The 20,798-nt window shown below is 50.2% G+C and overlaps 1 protein-coding gene and 2 long non-coding RNA genes across 3 annotated transcripts in view; 1 reads left to right on the top strand and 2 right to left on the bottom strand.

The window, feature by feature from the left end:
* Window positions 1-13,633: 13,633 nt before the first annotated feature.
* On the bottom strand, window positions 13,634-16,762 carry Pou3f3 (POU class 3 homeobox 3). The gene is given in 1 exon segment (NM_138837.2): window positions 13,634-16,762. A coding segment is annotated over 1 exon segment (1,494 nt). The 5' UTR covers window positions 16,697-16,762; the 3' UTR covers window positions 13,634-15,202.
* Window positions 16,763-17,531: 769 nt separating this feature from the next.
* Window positions 17,532-18,786, bottom strand: LOC148003704 (uncharacterized). Its single transcript, XR_015629126.1, has 4 exons — window positions 18,697-18,786; window positions 18,443-18,502; window positions 17,696-17,745; window positions 17,532-17,618 (listed from the first exon to the last, which is right to left on the bottom strand). It is a non-coding gene; the product is annotated as an uncharacterized LOC148003704 (long non-coding RNA).
* Window positions 18,787-19,060: 274 nt separating this feature from the next.
* Pantr1 (POU3F3 adjacent non-coding transcript 1) overlaps window positions 19,061-20,798 on the top strand; it is a 45,275-nt gene continuing 43,537 nt past the window's right edge. Inside the window, 1 exon segment of the long non-coding RNA NR_132639.2 lies at window positions 19,061-19,141. This is a non-coding gene — a long non-coding RNA (POU3F3 adjacent non-coding transcript 1).

Here is a 20,798-nt window from a genome sequence, read left to right as displayed (position 1 = left end):
GAGGACGGTGGTTTGCGGGAGGAAAAGCTTTGGAGAGAGGGGGCGCGGGGAATAGGGGACCCGATCGAGTTCAGTAGGCCAGCGCCAGTCATTTCCATAAGAAAGCCGCAACCCAGCTGGAGGCTGCGGTTCTTCGGTGCCTCCCTGCCCCCACTGCGGTCCGCAGCGCGTCGCGGACTTCCCGGGAGCCTAGATCTAGGCGACTAGTGTGGATTGGTGTTGATGAGATGTGGCTTCCAGCCTTGCCCGACTCAGACCTGTTTCCAGTCTGGATGGAGTGGACCGACCATGTAGGGTGAGTCCAGGGAGCGGCTGAGCCGCTAGAGTTGAAGAGAACTCCGAGATGCTAGCCCGCACTGGGCACCTCCGACTAGGAAGTCCTGTAAAGTACTGAAGCCGGGTTTAAAGACTGGGGGAGGCCCTAGAACCTAAATTGTCCGTGCGGCCCCTCTCAAGTCCCAGGAGCTTTCGCTTTCAGTGGGTGACCCTCTTCCTGCGAAGGGGTGGAAAGTGAACTTGGTCAGGCATTTGTTCGAACTAGCGAGGCAGTTATTTTCTGTTTACATTGAGTTTCTTCTTTACTTCTCAAGCACGCACAACGGCCAGCGTCTTCAGGTCTATCACACACACACACACACACACACACACACACACACACACACACACACACACACACACACATCTCATCTCATCTAGAGAAATTAAAACCTAGATCTATAGTGTTTATTCTTAGTGTAAAAAAAAAAAGCAGAGAAGATGATGTGTGAGACAGATGTCTTCTTCACTCTGCCTTCTACTGGGAAAAGTTGGCTGAGAGGGAGTAGCTTCCCTTTATGGGTTCTGAACCACCTGTATTTTGCCACAAAACTAAGTTGGGTCACTAATAAAACACCAGTTACATGGAGCAATGAAACCAATTATAACTTTATTACTATGATTATAGTTGAGAACTTTAAACTCAGACAATACAATCGTTATCTTTTAAAATCGGCTAAGATTTTTTTTACACCATCCCTCCCCCTTCCACTCCCCACCCCGGGTCCCCAGGAAGTGAGACTGGAGATGGTATTTCGGGAGTTCGTATGCGTCCATCCGTGCTCAATGCTGTATTTGTTTCTTTTTAGTGAAGTTTGTTGTTCTTTCTGGTACCTAATGGTACCTTGATTCCTGATTCTGTCAAATTATGGAGAGCGCAATTGAAGATGCCAGTTACAACCGCCTTGGTTTGGATATGGAATTGGGGCAAGCACCCCCTTCCAGTACTCTTGTAATGCTGAAAACCTATTTAAAAGAACAAATTGTTTTAACTTCTATTACAGGTGGGGTAATGGCTTTGGGGGTGAGAGGAACAAATGAAACTCAACAGCAAAGGAGAAAATGGAGAATTGGCGCCACAGTTTACGTGCTCTTTTTGCTTGTGGGTTGGCATGGCGTTGGTGAGTCATTCCTAAGACCGTGGCTGTCTGAAGAGGGGAAAGTATCAGAGTTTCATCAGTCTAGAAGCTACCTCCAGGAGGCCATCTGCCACTTCCCTCTCTCTTGGCCAGCCTCTTGCTATCCCCAAGTGGAAGTCCCGTGCTCAGTTGTGTGTGGGGGGTTTGGAGAAAAGGAGGAAATTAAATTGCTGTTCGAGTCCACAGTAAGAACAGCGGAACAACTCACAAAGGCTCCTTTACCTCTAGGAAACAGGCGAGCCAAGCAGTGGGGCAGTTGGAAGGGACCAGTTATTTTATATGTCACCTCTGCTCACAGTCCTGGCTTTCTAGAGCATTGGAGACTTCAGGGTAATGAGAATGAAGTCTGTCTTGCTCAAGACATCTACCCAGCTGCTCAGCTCCTGGGTGGAAGTCCACAGCACCAACGCGCATCTCCTTCTGATTTACCTGCCAGGCTGGTGTGGACATAGATGGCTAGGCTGTGTGGCCCACACTTGACCTGCTTGGGATTAGCAGCCCCTCTGCTCAGCAGCCTTAAAGCTTTTGATTATTTCTGAGCACTGGGTGGCCTCTTCCCTTATGAGAAGCCCACGGACCTCCTCCCCACTTCTATTATGTCAGAGTTAATTGCCCTACAGTGGGGTGTCTCTCATGGTGGGATGGCCAAGAAGTACAGCAGGGAAGGACAGTGTCCTCCACAGGTAAGGTGTTGACATGGAATTCTCTTTCTGTTTGATAGCCAAAGGGTCCTGAAACTGAAACTTCCTTTGAATGGGATGGGGCTCCGGCAATTTTTCTTCAGTGGTTCCCTAGGGACAGTCCTTTTTTGCCCTGGCCTAGGCTGTTGGCGCCCTGTGTGAGGTCCTGAAACTAAAACTAATGTTGCTTTCACTGGGTAGCTCACCCCAGTGGCACAGCTTAATAGGAGAGCTTCCAGGTCAGCAGCAAATGTCCTCTTGTTGCTAAGTATCCTAAGAACAAATCCCCTGTTGATGCTATGAAAGACTGAACATGAAGCTAAGACAGGACTCCTCACAGCTCTAGAGCTTTCTTACCCAGTCCATGGTAGAGTAGAGCAGGGCTTGGGAAGAGATGGGGGGAGGGGGGGAGGCGGACAATCACTTTCTCTTTGAGAAATCTTGTAGCTTTAGACAAACTAGAAAGCAGTAATATCCAGAGGACAGGAAGAGGGAGTGATGCTGACCCCAGGCCTGAGGGCTCTGTGGTCTAATCCACTTGTACTGAGAGTTCTAGGATTCCACAAGAAAGGAAAGGTCAGAGCTCCCCAAAATAACCAGGAAAACTGATCCTTATATCTGCCCCTGTCCCAAAGAGGTCCACCACAGCACTGGGGGCTGAAGGATCTGCCTTTCAGGGTACCTGGTTTGAGAATCTGAGGGTTTTTTTTTTCAACGTATAATTTGCCCTGGAAATAGATAAGGAGGAAGCATCCTTCCTTCCCTCAGAGATAGGAAACCTACTCACTACTAGGCTATCCTCCTCGCCATCCTCATAGGTAGCCTTTACTTAGTGTTCAGTGTGCCAGGTAAGCTAGGGGAGAAGCTGACCTGTTCCCCCAGAAATCTCAGTATATGAAAACGAATATTTTCTAAGAAAACTTTCTATGACTTTAAAGATTTCCATTGCTAGAGCCCATCCACTTTTATCTGAGTTTCTTGTAAACCAGCAAAGCTAGCTTCCCCTCCTTTTCTTCTTTGTGGTGTGAGGTTGCATATTGTGGGGAGGGGAGGTGGCTTATTTGATGTTGGTTGAAGCCAGTTCCTCTGACCCTGTCCTCACCACCGGGCTCTTTGTAAGGAACCGCTGTTGGAAATTACACATTTAAGATCCTTAGTTTTCTCTCTCCCCCCCTGCTATTCTAGAGAAATCAACAAGACATAGACACATTAAGTCACATGAAGTAGACTGGCCTGATCATCCACAATGCATCCCATTTGCACTTGGATATAACTAGGGGTGAGGTGGGTGAGGTGCTCTGTTACCCATTGCCTCCTGAAACCTACCAAGTCTGTCTGACTGGCAGGAATTTCTAGAAGTTTCTACAGAAGCCATCCCTCAGGTACATGAAGTAGACTGGCCTGATCATCCACAATGCATCCCATTTGCACTTGGATATAACTAGGGGTGAGGTGGGTGAGGTGCTCTGTTACCCATTGCCTCCTGAAACCTACCAAGTCTGTCTGACTGGCAGGAATTTCTAGAAGTTTCTACAGAAGCCATCCCTCAGGTATCCCAGAGCAGTTTAATCCTGTGAGAAGAAGGAAAAGCAGGTGAGGAGTCTGGAGGGCTAGCATAAGAAACAGGGGCTCCTCTCTGTACCTCAGCAGAGCTGGGGGGCTCAGGCCAGGAGGTCTGTGGCAGTCTCTTTGGGCTTCTTTTTGGTTGAATGGTAACACCGTGCATCAGAGGGACAGTCACTGACTGTATTTCACATACGGTTGTATCCTCCTCTCTCACCTTTCCTGTGAGGAGTGAAATCTGTGGAATTTTTGTACCTGCCCCTGACCTTGAGCACCAGCTCTGAGCTTTGTGTTCTCTGCTTGTGCACTGAGCTCCACTTTGTATTTCCCAAAGTAATGCTTCTACCGCTGACTTGAAGGGGAGTAGGGGAGCTGCACCTGGAGCTCGCTCTGCTCTGTGGAGATGTAGAGTGACTTGTTATTGTTTCTTTTTCTCTCATCTGTCTTATCTAGCTCCTGCCAGCTGCTCAGTGCTAACACGGTGGGCAAGTAACAGGATCAATGGCATGGGAATCCTACCTAGACTCTGTGGGTCCCACTTTATGGTATGGAGAGGTATCTTTTCCACAGCAGCCTGCTCTTTCCATAGGAAGGCTATACTGATGCAGACACCTGTCTAACCTAAGGAACCCCCTCCGTTTGTGAGCCTTCCACTTCCTCAGCAGGGAGGCCTGCTTCTCCAAGTCGGCCTGTAACCCTCAACCTTACCAAGTGAGTCAAGGGTAAGTCATGTTTCTCAGCAAGGCATGGGCCTAGGCCTTGCTGAGCTGCCTGGGAGATCAGCTATAAACAAGTCTCTAAGGACCCAGGCACAATCATGCACCCGAGTCCCTAGAGGCTTGTGGGATAGCAGGGCCCTAGGCTGAGACCCTAGCTAGCCACTCACATACCATGGACATCTTCCTCTCTGGCTCTCAGAATAATCTTGTCTATATCCTGATAGCTAGAGACATGCCTGCTAGGGGTGTGTGTGTGTGTGTGTGTGTGTGTGTGTGTGTGTGTGTGTGTGTGTTTTAAGAGACTTGATAGTAGGGTTGCAGGAAGCCTTTGTTACAGCTTTGTTAGAGCAAGCATTTAGCAGCTCTTACAGATCCTACCCCTGCAGAGGAAAATCTGCCTGGGGTCCATCGCTCTGCTACAGATATCTTCCTACCAAATGCTCACTCTTTAAAGTCTCTCTGCCAGGTCTGGGCACATAAACACAGTTCATATGGCCTTTGGGGCCAGGCTCCCTCTGCCCATCCCTAAAATGTAAGCATTCTGAAAGCGACCTCCTGTTGTTGCTGCATATGATGGCCCCATAGCCTGGTCAAGAAGTAAGCTTCCCTAGCATGGCAGGGGTAACACGCACAGGGTTCCAAAGGGAGAAAGACACTTGACCTTCCCTGGCAAGGATCATGACAGCTGGGGCTGGTGGAGGATGCCAAGTTCTGTACTACCTGGCTTGTACTTTCCAAATGACAGCCAGGTTGCAGGATTTGTGGCTACAATTGCTTTTCACTCAATGCCCATGCTAAGTGTAAATCCTCCTTAGCCAAGGTATAGCTTTAAGTGGGATCCCTGAAGGGCGCTCTGGCACTTAGAGGGTAGAAAAGCAACTGTTTATGTACACACCGGCTCACATGGACGGTATACCATAAAGCTACCCATACCCCAAGCCTTCCTATTTTCATTTTTCTTCCTGTCTCTTTTCCAGGCCTTTCTACCTGCACACATAGTCACTTGGAGAAAATGGAGTGTATATAACTCCCCTCAGATGGTCTATCTGTAAGGTAAGGCATTCACATAAGGATCTCTCCCCAAGTCCCCACCTATCTGTCCCCAGTCACCTGTCTTGGTTTTCTGGCAGGGGTCTGTGGAGACGCAAATTAAGTGGAGGTTTCCTTCTCTAAGGGCTTTGTTTCCCTCTGATGCCCCAGCTCATACTGCAGAACAAAGGGAAGAGGTTAGTGATTTCTCTTTCAGTCTCCTGGTCCCTAATTTCCACCTCTCCTCCACAGGGTTCCTCTTTGAGACTGCAGGGAAGCCTGGGGTGCAGGTGGGGTCAGGTCCAAAACACTATACTACTGCTGACCTTGCCAGCCCCTTCTCCTTGAGAAGCTGAGAACCCATTTTAGATGCTAGCCACTGTGCCTTTGAGTACTTTGGTCACTTCCACTTCCAAAGGCTGCATAGTTGAGGCTGATAGCTTCACATACCTCTCTGGTTAAAAAACATTGAAGACAAGGTCTGGTGATACCTCAAAGAGGTAAAGCACTCAAAGGACATCCCCCCACACCAACCGCCCCCCACACACACCTCAAGCTTATCAGCATACATTGCCTTTGCAAGGCCCTGTATTCTCATCACCGCAGAAAACAAACAAAAACAAACAAACAAACAAAAACCACACGGGTCAGCTATTAAATAGCTCTTGGAAGAGGTTAAAGGTCTTTCCCTTGGGGCTGAGAAATTTTTAAGCCCTTTTGGGTAGATCCTCAGGGGATAGAAATTAAACTTGCTGGTGCAATTTTAAAATTTGAAATAGCTCTCCTCTTAAAACTGTTCGTTGAAATGGTTTTTAGATAACATTTTGTTTGCTCACCATTGTGAGTCTAGAGAGTCTCCAGGCCAAGCCACTGGGCCTTTTGTGCTAGTTTTGGGGTACCCAATCCACTTTCTGATTAGATCTGTTGAATTTGTCTTTAACTCTGCGGGTGGTTTTTCCAGATTTGAAAAATGTAAATGAAAAGTTAACTCCTTCCCTGCCAGCCTATTACAGGAAGGTTCCCCTCCCCTCGCCCCCCAGAATGCCAACTTGGCTTCTACTCATAAAAGTAGGCACTGTGTCTGACCTGGGCAGAAAGAGGAGATTTGACACTTTTCATTTCAGGGCTGACACGGGAGTCTTTGGAAAGCCAGTATCTATTTTGTTTCAGTGTGCAGAGTTCTAGCCAATGACTTGGAAGGGGGCGGGCACCTTCTGCTATGAGCCAGTCCGTGAGGGCATAACTCATTCCCGAGTTCTCTTTCCCAAGAATATCTCTTGTTCTTTAAAATAATAGTAATAAAAAAATCAGAATAAGAATTGAAAGATGTTTGTGCTTTCCTCGTGCAGTGTGTGCCCTATCACTCCGTAGCTATGCCCTTTGTAACTTGTCCAGTGTTAGAAATTTAGAGAGGCCCAGCCACAGTTCAGGTGTGTTCTGTGCTTTCCTTCCTAGACACAGAGTCTCATGGAGAATTTACACTCTGCCTCCCCTGGCCCATTCTCACCTGCGGGGGGCAGGGTTACTGGGAGGAAAGTTAAAATGTAAAAAGATCAGCCTGGTGCCCCAAGTAAGTGACTTGACACAGTCACACCTGCTTTCTGGTCCCCTAGGAAGAAGACAATCCAAGCAGGTCATTCCACAGACAGCCTCCCAAACTCAGAGAGTCCCCCAAACTTGACAAAGACCCTATTCCATTCTTAGCCAATTCCAGTTATTTAAATTTCCCTTGTGTTCCCATGGAAAGCATATGTACAGAGTTATGTTACCCCACTGTCCTTTCCACTGATGGCTAACACACAAGGGAAGAATCAAAGAGGGGGGAAAAAGGCCTCTCTCCGTGTATTTTCGAAGATTATTTCATAGTGTTTAATGTGGCCACAGAAAGAAACTGGTCAGGTACCCACTACTTTTTCAAGGAAAAGGTAAACTGTCCTCTTCTTTTTAAAAAAGCCAACGTTTCCTAAGCAGAAGGAAAATCACAGAGGTCCATTAGTGACTTACATACAGAATGTGGCTTGTTTGGGAAAACTGTATTTGTAAACAAATAACTCTGTGTTTCTCCACCATCTATCTATCTATATATTTGAAAGGGGAAGAGGGAGGTGTATCACCTCCTGAACACCTCCTAGAAGAGAGGCTACCTCACTTTCTTTTTAGTTCCCTTAAACCAGCTGAATCCAGTCAGTTTTGAGGTTCTCTATTCTTACATACTAGGATGACTTGGGGATTTGCCACTTCTCCAGTTTCCAGTTTGCAAAATTTTAAGGGCCACAGGGGGCTGATTCTCTGGGAATGTTACCAGAACCTTTGTTGGGGGGGGGGTCACACTTGCCATCGTTTTATCTGAAGCTAAGCCCCTCCACATTTTGTGAGCTTTAGAAGCAAAGCCACCTCTCTGGTGGGACATTGGGTACACACTTGCTGGATGGACTTTTCTGTCAGCGCCTAAGCCTGCGGACCACGTCGGGTATGGCTCTGTAAGCCTGGGGCTCCACAGTGTAGGAGCTGACACCCCAGCAGCGCTGCAGGTGAACTGACAACAGACTGATCGCCTCCGCATCCTTGTGGCCCCCAAGAGAAGCCAAGGCCTGGTCCAAGTGTCCAGGGCTATTCAAGAACACCACGCCGAGAAAGGCCTGCAAAGACCTGGATAATCCAAAACTCCACCACAAAGCCTGTGGCCCTGACCCTCTCTGCGCCACAGTCCTAGCTGCCAAGACTTCCATACACTCACAAAACAACACGACCTGCCTGCACAAGGTCATTCTCTCGGCTGCTTCACCCTCTGCTTTTGGACTGTTGCAGATGAACCAAAGCATCGCCCTTCATGCTCCGCATCCTTTGGGCGAGGCGCGAAGTGAAGTTTGCTCCTTGGATACAATAAATCTCAGGCTCTAGTCCCAGGCCTGGGCCACAGTCTTTGAAGACCCAGGGGGTCAAGAGTCTTGCTTAGTCTTTACTTTGTCCTGGGCCCCAGGCTTCTGGGCTACAGAGCAGTAGGGAGGGGGTATTTCTGAGAAACCCGGGGTCAGCGAGGCTCTGAATTCAACCCTCTATATTCCACAGTCAGTCAGTCGAGAGGGAGGCAGATGCAAGTCCCCACAATAGAAAAATCCAAGAACAACAGGCATTTCTATTTTACTCTTCGCATGCCTGACCCAAAATATGATAGACCTCTAAACTTAAGGCCCCCAGAGCCTTCAACAACTCCAACCATTCAAGGAAACTTCCAGAACTTTTCTCGTCCGTCCGTATTCTTTTTCTCAGGCCGCCTCTAGTCAGTGGGGCCTGTAGATTAGTTTCTCAGCTGCCACAGTCTTTAAGGTGCCCAAGGCCTGATGATCTCCAGAATAGAAATAATAGTACCGAGTTGGGAAGAACTAGGGAAAAGAGTGGGAATGTTGATGAAAGGAGACATTTCAAAAGGTTTCAGTTGACAATTATCAGTAACCCCGACAGACAACTCCATTTTAAAAAAAAAAGGAAAGAAAAGAAAAGGAAAATTTACTACTGTTCCCGAAAGCCGTTATTTTTTTTTTTTTTTACATCGCTTTTAGGAAGATAGATGAACAAAACATCACGTTTCAAGCCATTTTGATCTGTAATTAAATGGCAGGACCGGTTTGTATTATCCTACAGCTTTTACAGAAGTTGCAGTGATCCAAAGTCGGGTTGCTGTGTCAGAGTGGCATTTTTATTAATGAGAATACAAAAAGCTTGCATATTCTTAGCCCGGCTTGAATTTAGTTGCTAAGCAACCGGTGTATGGTAATTCATCCGCGAAATTTAAATCTTTGAGAAAGGATCCTGCGTTTTGCTGAATGGTCTCCACGAGGAAAACAACTTGTGGGACCCGCAGCAGCTGCCACCGTTCAGCTACTGGGGCCTTGCTGGGCTGAGCCTGAACCCGGCCGCCCCGCGGCCACTGCCACCACCCCACCTCGGTGCCCAGCGCTATCCTCCCTCTGGGAGAGAAGCAGGCTTTTAGCTGCCAGCTGCCTTGGTCCCTCCGGCACCTGGTCTCAGGTGCTCCCTGGTTTTCACCTTCACCTGAGGCAAGCCCTCACCTGACCAAGTGTCCCTAGGGCTTCCCAGTCCAGACTAGACTATGATTTTCCCCATCCCTTACCCTCACGCGAACACACACACACACACACACACACACACACACACACACACACACACACACACAGGGAAAGAGGCGGCCAGGAGAATGCCAGTTGCCCTCTTCCCAGACCCCTCTGAGGTCACTTCCAGAGCCCACTCTTCCTCGAGGAAAAGCGGGCTCATCAAGAACGCAGCCCACAGCCCACCAGAAGGCCAGGCTGCCGCTGCTGGCCGGCAGTGACATCATAGGCTCCTGCTCGCCAAGCTCGCGCCCACATTTTAGGATACAGGAACAAACACGGATGTGAAATCAAGAATGAAAGACAGAGTAATCTAATTAATAGGCCATGAGCCAGGCTAACAAAATCAAAGAATCTGATTACACAAGTACCCCTCTTGCTATCTCCGCCTCCCCCCACCCCCGCTCTTCCAGACTCCTAGCTAATTCCTTTCCTAGGCTGGAAAGTTCAGGAGGTAAACACAGGGCCCTCTGATTTCCTTATTGAAATCAAGATCAAGCCTATCCTGGGGCTCCCGCAGCCAGGAGGTCACATGGGTGACCTTCAGGCCCTGGGACTAGGAGCCCCGAGGAATTGAAATGGCCATCCAAGCAAAGCAACTGAACGCAAGGCGAGCTGGCTGGTCCGGGGAAGCAGGGGGCCCTCAGCTCTCTCACGCACCACTGCTAACAACAACACCTGCACTGATTACTTCTGTCCTCTGCGGCGGGACCTGGAGAAGGGGGGCTTCCAGTCTCAGTGCTTTAAAAGGGTTTAAACATTTTGTTGTTGTTGTTGTTGCTGTTAAACCTAGCACTGCTCTTTTCCACTGTATCACCTGAAAGATGTCACCGAAAGACTCAATTCTCAGGGGCCCTTCCCTTCTTCCCCAGCACAGAAACACAAGCACAGCCAGGTATGGGTTTTTTGCATTGAAGCATCTGCTGTAAGATCCATAGAGCTGGTCCTGTGCATTTCAGGAAAGAACAGGGTATTTTTTTTTAAAAAAATCTTTCCATCTTAACGGTGAGAAACAGCAGGACCGCATCCTAAGTAACTAGTTTCAGGTCTATATCTAGTGCAGGTACCTGTTGCATTTATTTTACAGTTGATTAATTACCCTGGAACTTGAGCAAACTAAACTCCATGTGGAGAGACTATTTCTTCCTTCAATTTAGTTCCATAAGTTACAAGTTATTGTAGGCTCTTGCTATATTTACATACAAATTGGTGCATATTTGCTCATCTCTTTAAATGCATTTTGTATAGATATATAAAAGTGTCATTTTTGATTTAGCTTGAAGAGGTTGATCATTTATTATAAAAATAAACGAATAAATACAACAATATATTGTTGCTTCCAACAGGATAAATACTTTACAAATATATAATTTAAAAAACAAATTTAATTGTTAAAATTATTTAAAATATTACACTTATTGATAAAACTATGAATAGTATATACTGCATTTGATATAAGAACCAATTATTCTCTGAATGTTGAAAACCATTCATACAAAACCAGATCATGAGCATGGTAATGAGCAAACACTGGAGGCCAGGAGGAAGCAGAGGGAATCTCTAAGATCAATAATGGAGAGTTCTAGTGAGAGAGAGAGAGAGAGAGAGAGAGAGAGAGAGAGAGAGAGAGAGAGAAATAACCCTTGGCTAACACTAAGGAGGAAAAACGCAGAGCGACAACAGCGAAGTGACTAATATTTTAAATACACCTTGAATTATTTATTGTACAGACTTGTCAGGGGAAGGTGGTTGGGTGGATGGGGTGATCAAGGCTTGGAAAGTGGTTTAAGAGCCACACTCTACTGTAAACTATAAATGGGCCTAGTTTGAAAGTGGCCAAGCTGATGGACCAGAACTTTGTCACTTTCCTTTGGGTTGGAGGGGGAGGACGGGGTGGGCTGAAATGGAAGAAACAGATGGGCAGTTTATGAAGCACAAGGCATTTGTGCTTCGTAAGAACACAATGACCAAATTCATTTAAAAGGACCTGGTGATATACAACAATATTTTCATTATTTACATGTGTGACAACATGAGCCTTAGCACAAAACCTCTCATATCTTCTCCCACTGCGTTTCACCCATGAATTTCATTTTGTAAATACATTCAAAGGATTGACTTTAAAACAAAAAGTGCAAGTCTCAGCTCACTTTACAAAACACACAGTGACAAGCAAAACTGCCTTGGTTTGCCCAGCTTCTTCCATCAAAACTTACTCTGCTACCCATAAATCAGGGTTTCTTCCAAAGGTTGCTTTTTAATAGAAAGACAGTGTAAAATCTAACATTAGCTCTTTTGTCATGAGCTAAATCAAGTAAGCAGATACCTCCTGGTATTTAAAACAGACCCATTCCCTACCTAATACCTAGTAGGCACCACTATCCAGCATGAAAGCAAAGCAAAACAAAACACGCAAGCAAGCAAGCAAGCAAACAAACAAAAAACCACAAAAATAAAATAATAAAAAACCCATCCCCTAAGAACACAAGCAAACAAACAAAAACTATAAAAACAAAAACAAAAACAAAACAAAACCCACCAAGATTCCTCTCACACGCCAGTGGTGTATACCATTCATTTACAGACAACCTGGCTCATTCCTAGCTTCCAGTGAGGCCTTCTTGGCTTACCTGCAGCGTCCCTCAAACAACCACCACCACAACAAAACACAGCAACAAACAAACAAAAAGATAATGACTCTCATCCTACCCCAACTCCAGGAAAAGTGATAACAATAACAGAAGAAACAGAGAACGAGAGCAAAGAGAAAAAGAAAATGTGGATTTTTCCCCTTCACTTCTCTCTGCTTAATAAATATGGCCTGTTTCAGACTTCTTGAATCAGAATGCTAGTGATTTTTACTACAAGTTGGTGTCTAAAATAATGCAACCCAAACACATGTAGCTGGGCTTGATTTGTGCTCTTGGGTCTGTCTGGGAGAAATAATTATTCCATGTCCTCAGTTTCCCAGAATTTTTTTAACCCTGGAATCAAATCTATATTTGGGGAGGGGGGAACCTTTGAAGGTAACAAAATTAGGCAAAAGGTGAATGGTAGCTGAGATTGGGGAAAACTCCTATGTCGAATCATTCTTTGTCCACCTCAGTACTTTAAAAAACATACATACAATACAAGGACTCAACCAATCAGAGCCTTTCTCCTTTTTAGCACTTACAGGCTGAGGTGTTGTATTTCCCTCTTGTAAATATGGATGCATTAACTTGATAAATGTGACCGTCCTGCAGGGTCTTAGCTAAAAAGTGACCTAGATAGCTAAAGCCTCAGCATCTGTAAAAAAGGTGAAGAATTATACTTCTGAAGGATCAAACCACAGAACTGGGCAGCCTCCAGTTTGAGCTGGGAACAGTCTCAGGACAGAGCAAAGCAGGGCTCAGCACCGTCCTCTTTCAGGAAAGAACTATAAGAAAGAAAAAGCAAATGTAGGCTTAATAATTGAACTTTAATCACACGTAGGCATGGATGGGGAGTCACTGATATCAAAATACTTCATAAATTTATAAACTACCCTTCGCAACTATTGATCCACAAAGGGGGAAAGAAAGAAAAGCAAGCAAGAAAGAAAAGAAAGGAAGAAAGAAACAACAACAACAACAACAACAACAACAACAACAACAACAAAAACAATCCAGGGATATATTGGAAGGCAGAGAGATAAAAAAAGAGAGGCTGACCTAAGAGGAACTGTATTTACTGAAAGGTGGGCATATTTTCACTGGTGATGTAGCAAAACACAGGTACTTTCAAGAAAATGACTAGTATTTATAGATCACTCAGCAAAAGCACTAGAGACACCCATTGAAACTGAGGGTAAGGAGAATATTGTGAAATTTATGGACCAACAAGGAGTGAATAACCACTATTGCTAAAAGCACAGATATTTTAGCAACCCTATCCTGTTCTGGAGGTTTCAAACATACCTTTCCGTGGGGAAGATCCGCTCTCTTAATGCTATGACTTAAGGATCTGCATTAGTAAAAAAATATTTTCTAGAGAACTCTTTTCTTCCCACACAGTGTTTATGCATCAGACACAGACCATTTCATTCTAACAAATTTATTTTCTCAATCAGCTCTTACGGAATCACTACTCAAATTAAATTACAATCAAATGATCACATCAAAAGATACCCTTATTACCTAACAACTGTCCATATTTTCATTTCATTTTGATTTGTGCTCGTCTGAAAAAAACACGTAATACAAGATCTGGGGAAAAATAAATTACCGTTTTGCAGCAGTTCATAAGTATTTTGAATAAAATATTAAAAGAAGTCATTTAATGAAAATATAAAGCAAATATTTTTAGATCAACAACGGATCTAACGATTCTATATTGCCGTCATTTGAAAAGTCTGTTTATTAAAACCTACCAAAAACACTGCTTGGAAATGGCAGTATTACATAATCACATCCGCAGCACCCATTCAATCAAAGTTGGCAACGGATCGAGGGCAGAAGTCAAGGGAAGTGCGCGGTTGGTGCTGTCTTTCCACACCCTTTTATCGGAGTCAGTCCAGAAATAAAAAATAAAAAATGTTAATAAAAAAAATATTAGCGGCGGAATCTTTAGGCATGGTCCACCCCGAGCGGCAGTCGGCAAAGCCCGGGTTCAGTGGCGTGGGGGAGACCTGGCCCTTCTGGGCGGTCTCAAAGGCTGGGCCCTGGCCCCGCTGTTGTGCCCTCTCCGCTGGCGGATTGCGGCTGGACATACCTACCCTTCAGCCTCGCCCAGCCTTGGCTCTTTCGCGATGCTTTTATTCCCAAGTTTACGGCAAGGATGCTTTCTTTTGGCTTTCCTGTTCAGTCTGTTAACTTCAGAAGCTGTGAATCTTCCCTCCCCCCCCAGACTCTGTTTCTCCTTCCTTCCCATTTCTTAGTTGATTTATTTGTTCCCCAAAGACTTGAATATGGCCAAGAAAAACACTGTCGAGGAGCAGAGTCAGACCTGCAGGAAACCTGGTGCGTCTTTCTTTTCAGGTCGCTCCCAGTAAAGAAAGTTTCCATGGATCTTTTAGGCAGCCCTTTTGGAAGAAGTGGAAGAACGGGGAGGGGGTCTCTCTTATCTCAGAGGCAGGTGTTCTCCACTGTCGCCGAGCAGGACATCTCGGTGTGGACAGTACCTCAAGTGTGTAGTTTTGGTGCGTTAGGCATCTTCACCCTTCTTTCAAAACAGGAACAAAACACCACCACAGTATAAACGAGATGTCCTTGTTCCTCCCTTTTCCTCTTCCGGTTTTGTTTGTTATATATGCATATAAAACAGTCTTGGTATTTATTATGCTTAAAAATTTGTTTTTGGTCCCTCCTTCCTTGGACTTCAGAAAGAGTCTCATCAGTCTCCAGCTGTTCTCCCCCCTCCTAGGGCCATGGCACGCCTGTCTTTGGGCGGAGGGGAGGAGGCCTGGTCACCCTGGCACTGGCCAGGTGTTGGGTCTGCGCGGCGGCAGCGGCGGCGGCGGCGGCGGCGGCGGTGGCGGCAGCAGCGGCAGCAGCGGCGGCGGTGGTTCTCGGCGGCGGCTCAGAGACGGCAGCGGCGGTGACCGTGGCGGTGCTGACAGCGGCTGCGGAGGTGGTGGCGGCGGCCCACTTCGCGCTGCGCCCCGGCATTCACTGCACGCTGGTCTGCAGCCCGTGGTGCGGTGGCGGTGTGTCAGCGCTCACGGTCCCCACCTGCGAGTAGACATCGTCCGGCGTCTGCTGCTGGATGCCAGGGGGCGTCATGCGTTTTTCCTTTTGGCGTCGGTTGCAGAACCAGACCCGCACGACCTCCTTTTCCAGCTGCAGGCTGTCGGCCAAGTTGGTGATCTCCTGCGCCGAGGGTTTAGGGCACTTGAGGAAGTGGCTCTCCAGCGCGCCTTTGACGCTAACCTCGATGGAGGTCCGCTTCTTGCGCTTGCGGCCCTGTGCTGCGATCTTGTCAATGCTGGTGGGGCTGCCGGTGCTCGAGTCGGCCTCCTCCAGCCACTTGTTCAGCAGCGGCTTGAGCTTGCACATGTTCTTGAAACTGAGCTGCAGGGCCTCGAAGCGGCAGATGGTGGTCTGCGAGAACACATTGCCATACAGAGTGCCCAGAGCCAGCCCCACGTCCGCCTGGGTGAAGCCCAGCTTGATGCGCCGCTGCTTGAACTGCTTAGCGAACTGCTCCAGGTCGTCAGACGTCGGCGTGTCCTCGTCCGAGTGCGGGTCGTGGCTGTTGAGTCCTGGCCCCGCTCCGCCGCCACCGTGATGTGGGGGTCCCTGCGCGTGGTGCGGGTGCGGCGGGTGCGGGTGCGCGTGGTGGTGATGGTGGTGATGATGCTCCGCCAGCTCGGGCGTGTCCCCGCGCACTAACCCCGGGTGAACCAGGCTTTGGGCTCCACCGCCCGCTCCGCCGCCGCCACCGCCTGGCCCCGGGGGCGCGCTCAGCATGCCGTTCACCGTGAAGCCTCCGGGCTGCGAGTACAGCAGACTCTGCGGCGGCGGCTGCTGGCCGCCCGCCATGGACGGGAGGTGAGCGGCGGCAGCGGCGGCGGCGGCGGCAGCGGCAGCGGCGGCTGCGGCCCCCCAGCCTCCAGGGTGTCCCTGGTGAGGGGGCGGTGGCGGGGGCCCGAGGTGCGGCGGTCCGCGGTGGTGCAGCGCTGTGCCGGCGTGCAGGTCTTCGCGTCCAGCGCCTCCCTTCACGTCGGGGCCCTGCGGCGGCGGCGGCGGCGGCTGTGGTGGCTGCTGGGGGCTGCCGGCCATGCCCACCGCGCTGCCCGACCACGGAGAGCTGGCTTCCACGGCGGCGGCGGCAGCAGCGGCGGCAGCGGCGGCAGCGTGGGGCAGGGCGGTGACCCACTGGTGCGCGTGGCTCAGCATATGGCCGCCGTTGCTGGCGGCCATGGCCCCCTGCATGAAGTCACTCTGGACCATCTTGACGGAGGACGGATCCCCCCGGTAGGCGCCCGAGGTCACGGCGGCGCTTCCCGGCTGCATGCCGCCGCCGCCGCCCCCCGCCCCGCCGCCGCCACCGCCGCCGCCCCCTCCGCCGCCGCCCGCCCCGGCCGCGTCCGAGTGCACAATGGATCCGGCCGCGAGCAGGCTGTTCCCCGGCAGGTAGGGGTTAGAAGCCGCCGTGGCCATGCCGCTCCGCTCCCGCCACCCCACCGCCGCCACCACCGCCGCCGCCGCAGCAGCAGCCGCGGCCGCCGCCGCCGCCGCCGCCGCGCCCCCCCGCCTCCCGCCTCCTCCCCCCGCTCCTCCTCCCCCGCCCCGGGTCCCCGCCGGCCCCGCCGCCTTCTCCGCCGCCTCCTCCTCCGCCGCCTCCGCCCCCGCCGCCGCCGCCGCCGCGGCCCGGGGCTGCAGCTGCAAGGCCGCTTGGCAAGGCGCGGGGGTCGCTGACTGGCCTCGGTCAGCAGCAGCAGCCGCCGCAGCAGGAGCAGTGCCCTGGGGAGGGGGGATCGCTTCTCCGGGCGAGCTCCGTGGCCAGCCCCTTCAGGGGGGGTCGTGGTCTCCCCCCTGGCCGGGAGCAATCGGCTGACTCCAGCGAGGCTCTCCCACTGGGGCGGGGACCCGTACTTCGGGCGCTCTCTCCGGGAGCAGGGGCTCCGCTGCTGCTCCTGTCCTCGGGCGGGTGCGGACTCTGCCCGGGCACAGGGCTCTGTCCACCTGCTAAGCGAAGGTTTTACCGGAGACAACAAAGGACGAAGCGGTTCCTTTCTTCCTTGGCCAAATTGTGGGTGGCCAGAAATCCGGCCTTTCCTTGTTGGTCCGCTGTCTTCCCCGTTCTTCAGCAACACATCTTACTGTTTCTCCTTACTATAGTAAAACTTTTCCGGTTCTTACAGGCGTGGTGATGCTGGCGGCTCGCGTCTGCGAAGTGGGGAGGCTGGCTCCTGCTCTCCCCCTCTGGTTCTCTCCTTTCAAGTTTTGTTTTGTCCTAGGAAAACTTCTTGCGATGGTGCATTTCTCTGAAGTTGTTATTGCAGGAGCTCTCGGATGTTTCTGAAACAAGCGTCCCTTTTCATTTTCCTCGCAACACTCACAGTCTGGTGCGACATCTTTCCTTTTGGGTAGAAATTAGGAAACAAATATAACAAGGCAAAAATTGAACAGGAAAAAAATGTCGAATTGTTCTTTTACCTTGCTGCTGAAGGTTGGGGTTGATGTTTTATTTTTTCCCCGGCAGTTGTCTGGAGAAGGAGGAGGAAGAAGAGTGCATTGGTGGAGGTGGAGATGTGTATGTACGTACAGGGGATCCTTGATACACAACCAACTCCTGTGGGCACGTTGTACCGCTCCTAGAGTACCCGACGGCGGGCGCGGGAGCAGGAGTGCCGGGGCAGAGTTGCAGCGGGAGCTAGCTCTGCGCCCAGGTTCTCTCTGTTTCTCTCTCTCTCTCTCTCTCTCTCTCTCTCTCTCTCTCTCTCTCTCTCTCTCTCTCTCTCTCTCTCTCTCTCTCTCTCTCTCTCTCTCTCTCTCTCTCTCTCTCTCTCTCTCTCTCTCGAGCGCCCGCTCCCGCTAGGATCTGACAGTTCGCTCTCTGTCCCTCCCTCTCAGAGCAGGGACTGTCGAATGTTTACCCTCCGCCGCAAGCGCGCACCCACCACCACACTTTCCCAAATACAAGGAAGTCGAGCACCAGGGCCCCTGCTGATTGGTTACCCGCTGAGTGATTGGCAGGCCTGGAATGACTGGCTTAGGACGCCTGGCCCCCCTTCCGGCCGTTCCGATTGGTTGCTTTTTAATTTAGGCAGAGCGTCGTAGAAGCTGGAAATCTGTCGTCCCCCCCCAGCCTCCCTCCTCCGCGCCACTTTCCCCTCCACGCCCCTCCCCCGCCGCCCCCTCCGTTGCCCCCCCCCCCGCTCCACCCCATCGCCACATCTTAACTCTTAGTGTCCGGCCCAAACGTCTGCGTTCCCTTGGCGGCTCCCTGCGTTCGCGATTGGTCTGGGGGGTTGGGGGAGAAATGGAAGAGAAAAGGAGGGGGCGGGGAGAAGGGGAACCAAAAGGAAAATGAAGAGGGGAAAAATCATGAAAAATAGCAGTCTACCCATTCTACCTAGTCTGCGTTGTGTCGCACCCCCACCCCACGCGAGAGATTTGTAAAGCGCGCGCCGCGGATGTACGGTTCAAGCTAATACCTATAGACAGATGTGTCCCCACTGGTTTCAAAGTTTCCTCTTCCCTTCACGTGTGGGCCCCCATCTCCGTCCTGTGGGAGGTGGGAAAGGAAGGCTTGCCTGGCGCAGAGCTCCTGTGGCCAAGCTTCTTGGAAATTCGCCACTGCAACTTTGTGCAGCCGCGGCGCGCCGGCGGCGACCTTCTTTGTTTAAGTTCTCGGATGCCATCATCTGGGAAACCTGCAGCCCTGTACCAGCGCGGGGCCCGCGCGTGCGAGACGGACCGCTTGCTGCGGCTGCTCGCTCCCCCCTCCCTCCTTCTCCCTCCTTTCCTCCCTCCCACCCACCCTCCTCTGGGATTCTTGCAAGTATCATGCGTGCCCTTGTGAGTTTGGAGGGTGCCGGTCAACGAAGCCACGCGAGGTATTTGAAAGGCAATCAGCCCGACCGTCCCCCTAGATTCATCGTAAGTGTATTCGATCCCAATGCCTTTAGAAAGCAGTGTCTGCCTCAGCTCGCCTAGAGGGCCGAGGGCCGCTAGCTGTCCCCCCCCCACCCCACCCCCGCGCGCCTCCTTCACTGCTGACTCGTGTGTGTGTGTGTGTGTGTGTGTGTGTATGTGTGTGTGTGTGTGTGTGTGTGTGTGTGTGTGTTCATTGGTGGGGTTTTTACTCGCTTGCTATTCTTGGGCATGGGGGCGCTTTATTTTCCTTTTTCTTTGGGTCTCAGGTTTGCGAGGTGGCTCTGACCGCTGGCGACAAGTGCTTTCTCAGCCGCAACCCAGCTGAAAGAGTTAAGGGGCCGGGAGGAGGAGTGCGCCTGGTAGGCGGGAGAAGAGGGGGTGGGGTGGGGTGTGTATGGGGGGGGGGAAGCGGCCAAGCGGAAACGCCGCACAGAGGAACCTCAGCGAACCAAGAAAAAAGAGAAAGTGGCAACGAAAACAAGGGCAAATTAAATCCTCCTTGGGGATTTCCAATGAACTAACCCAATTCGGACATTCAATAAATACACGACTCTTAATGAGTGTGCGTGTGCTTGCACCCCGCACCCTCAGCTGCAGGGCACCGGCCTGCAGTCTGCAGTCCCCAGCCCGAGCTGCAGCCGAGAACGTAACCCGGCTGCCGGTGTGCTCCGAATATAAAGAACTGGTCTGCCTTCTCCCCGATGCATAATTTCTCTAGCGAGCTCACTTAGGTGAACTCAGTTACAGAGGGAGCTCTCCAGCTCAGCAGCAGCCTCGCAGCCTCTGCGTGATCTGGAGATTAACTGTAGATGCGGAGCATTTATGTAGGATCGGGTCCAGCTCCTGCTTGCCGGGGTGAAAAGATACCATCGTAGGAACAGATCTAAAAGGCAGCAGTAACCAAAGCCCCAAACAGAACGGATTCCCCCCTCCCTTCTAAAAGGTTCCTTTTTATATTTATATATGCGTATATGTATATATAAAAGATGGAACACAGATTTCATTGAATAAATCTGAGATCTCCAGGTGCAGACGTTTGAATAGTCGGTGCCAGCACCCCGTGTTTTCCTTTCCTGCCGATTTTGCTTGGATCCGGCTCAAAAACCGAAAGAGTCTCGTGGTTTTGTTTACACTGAATGGGGAGGATAGGAACAGAGCCATGGGGCCGCCTTTCATTAATATACAGTGAGGATTTTGTCTAAATTACTGCTATGAGTTTCACAGTACACGCTTTCAAAAGCCGTCTCAGGTGGCCTGATGAAACGGGATAGCGCCCCTGCAAACAGATCCACTTTCTCTCTTTGCAAGGAGGGTGTGCACGTTCGGGAAGCCCCCCCCAAACACTGTGCTCCTCAATAACAGAAACGCACTTCTGTTCCCAGGTCTGTCCCCTTCTCCCCCCCCCCTACTTAGTTCACAAATCGCTCCCCAGCTTCCCCCCCCAAACCCGGACTCCCGCCCCACCCCATCCGCCCCCTCCCTCTGCGGAGTGTGATTGTTTTGTCTGGAAAAAAAAAATCCAAAGTATATAACAAGGGGAGAACAGTTAGTGCTGATTTTCATTTGCATACATTTTCATATATTTTGGTGAAAATAATAGACGAGTGAGAACCAGGCTTAGAGGAGTCAGTGTAAAGCGAAGGCTAAGGAAGCCTCGGCT

This window comes from Rattus norvegicus, chromosome 9, assembly GCF_021556685.1.
Source record: "Rattus norvegicus strain SHRSP/BbbUtx chromosome 9, alternate assembly SHRSP_T2T, whole genome shotgun sequence".
NCBI lineage: Eukaryota > Metazoa > Chordata > Mammalia > Rodentia > Muridae > Rattus > Rattus norvegicus.
This window is presented reverse-complemented; position numbering and strand designations above follow the sequence as displayed.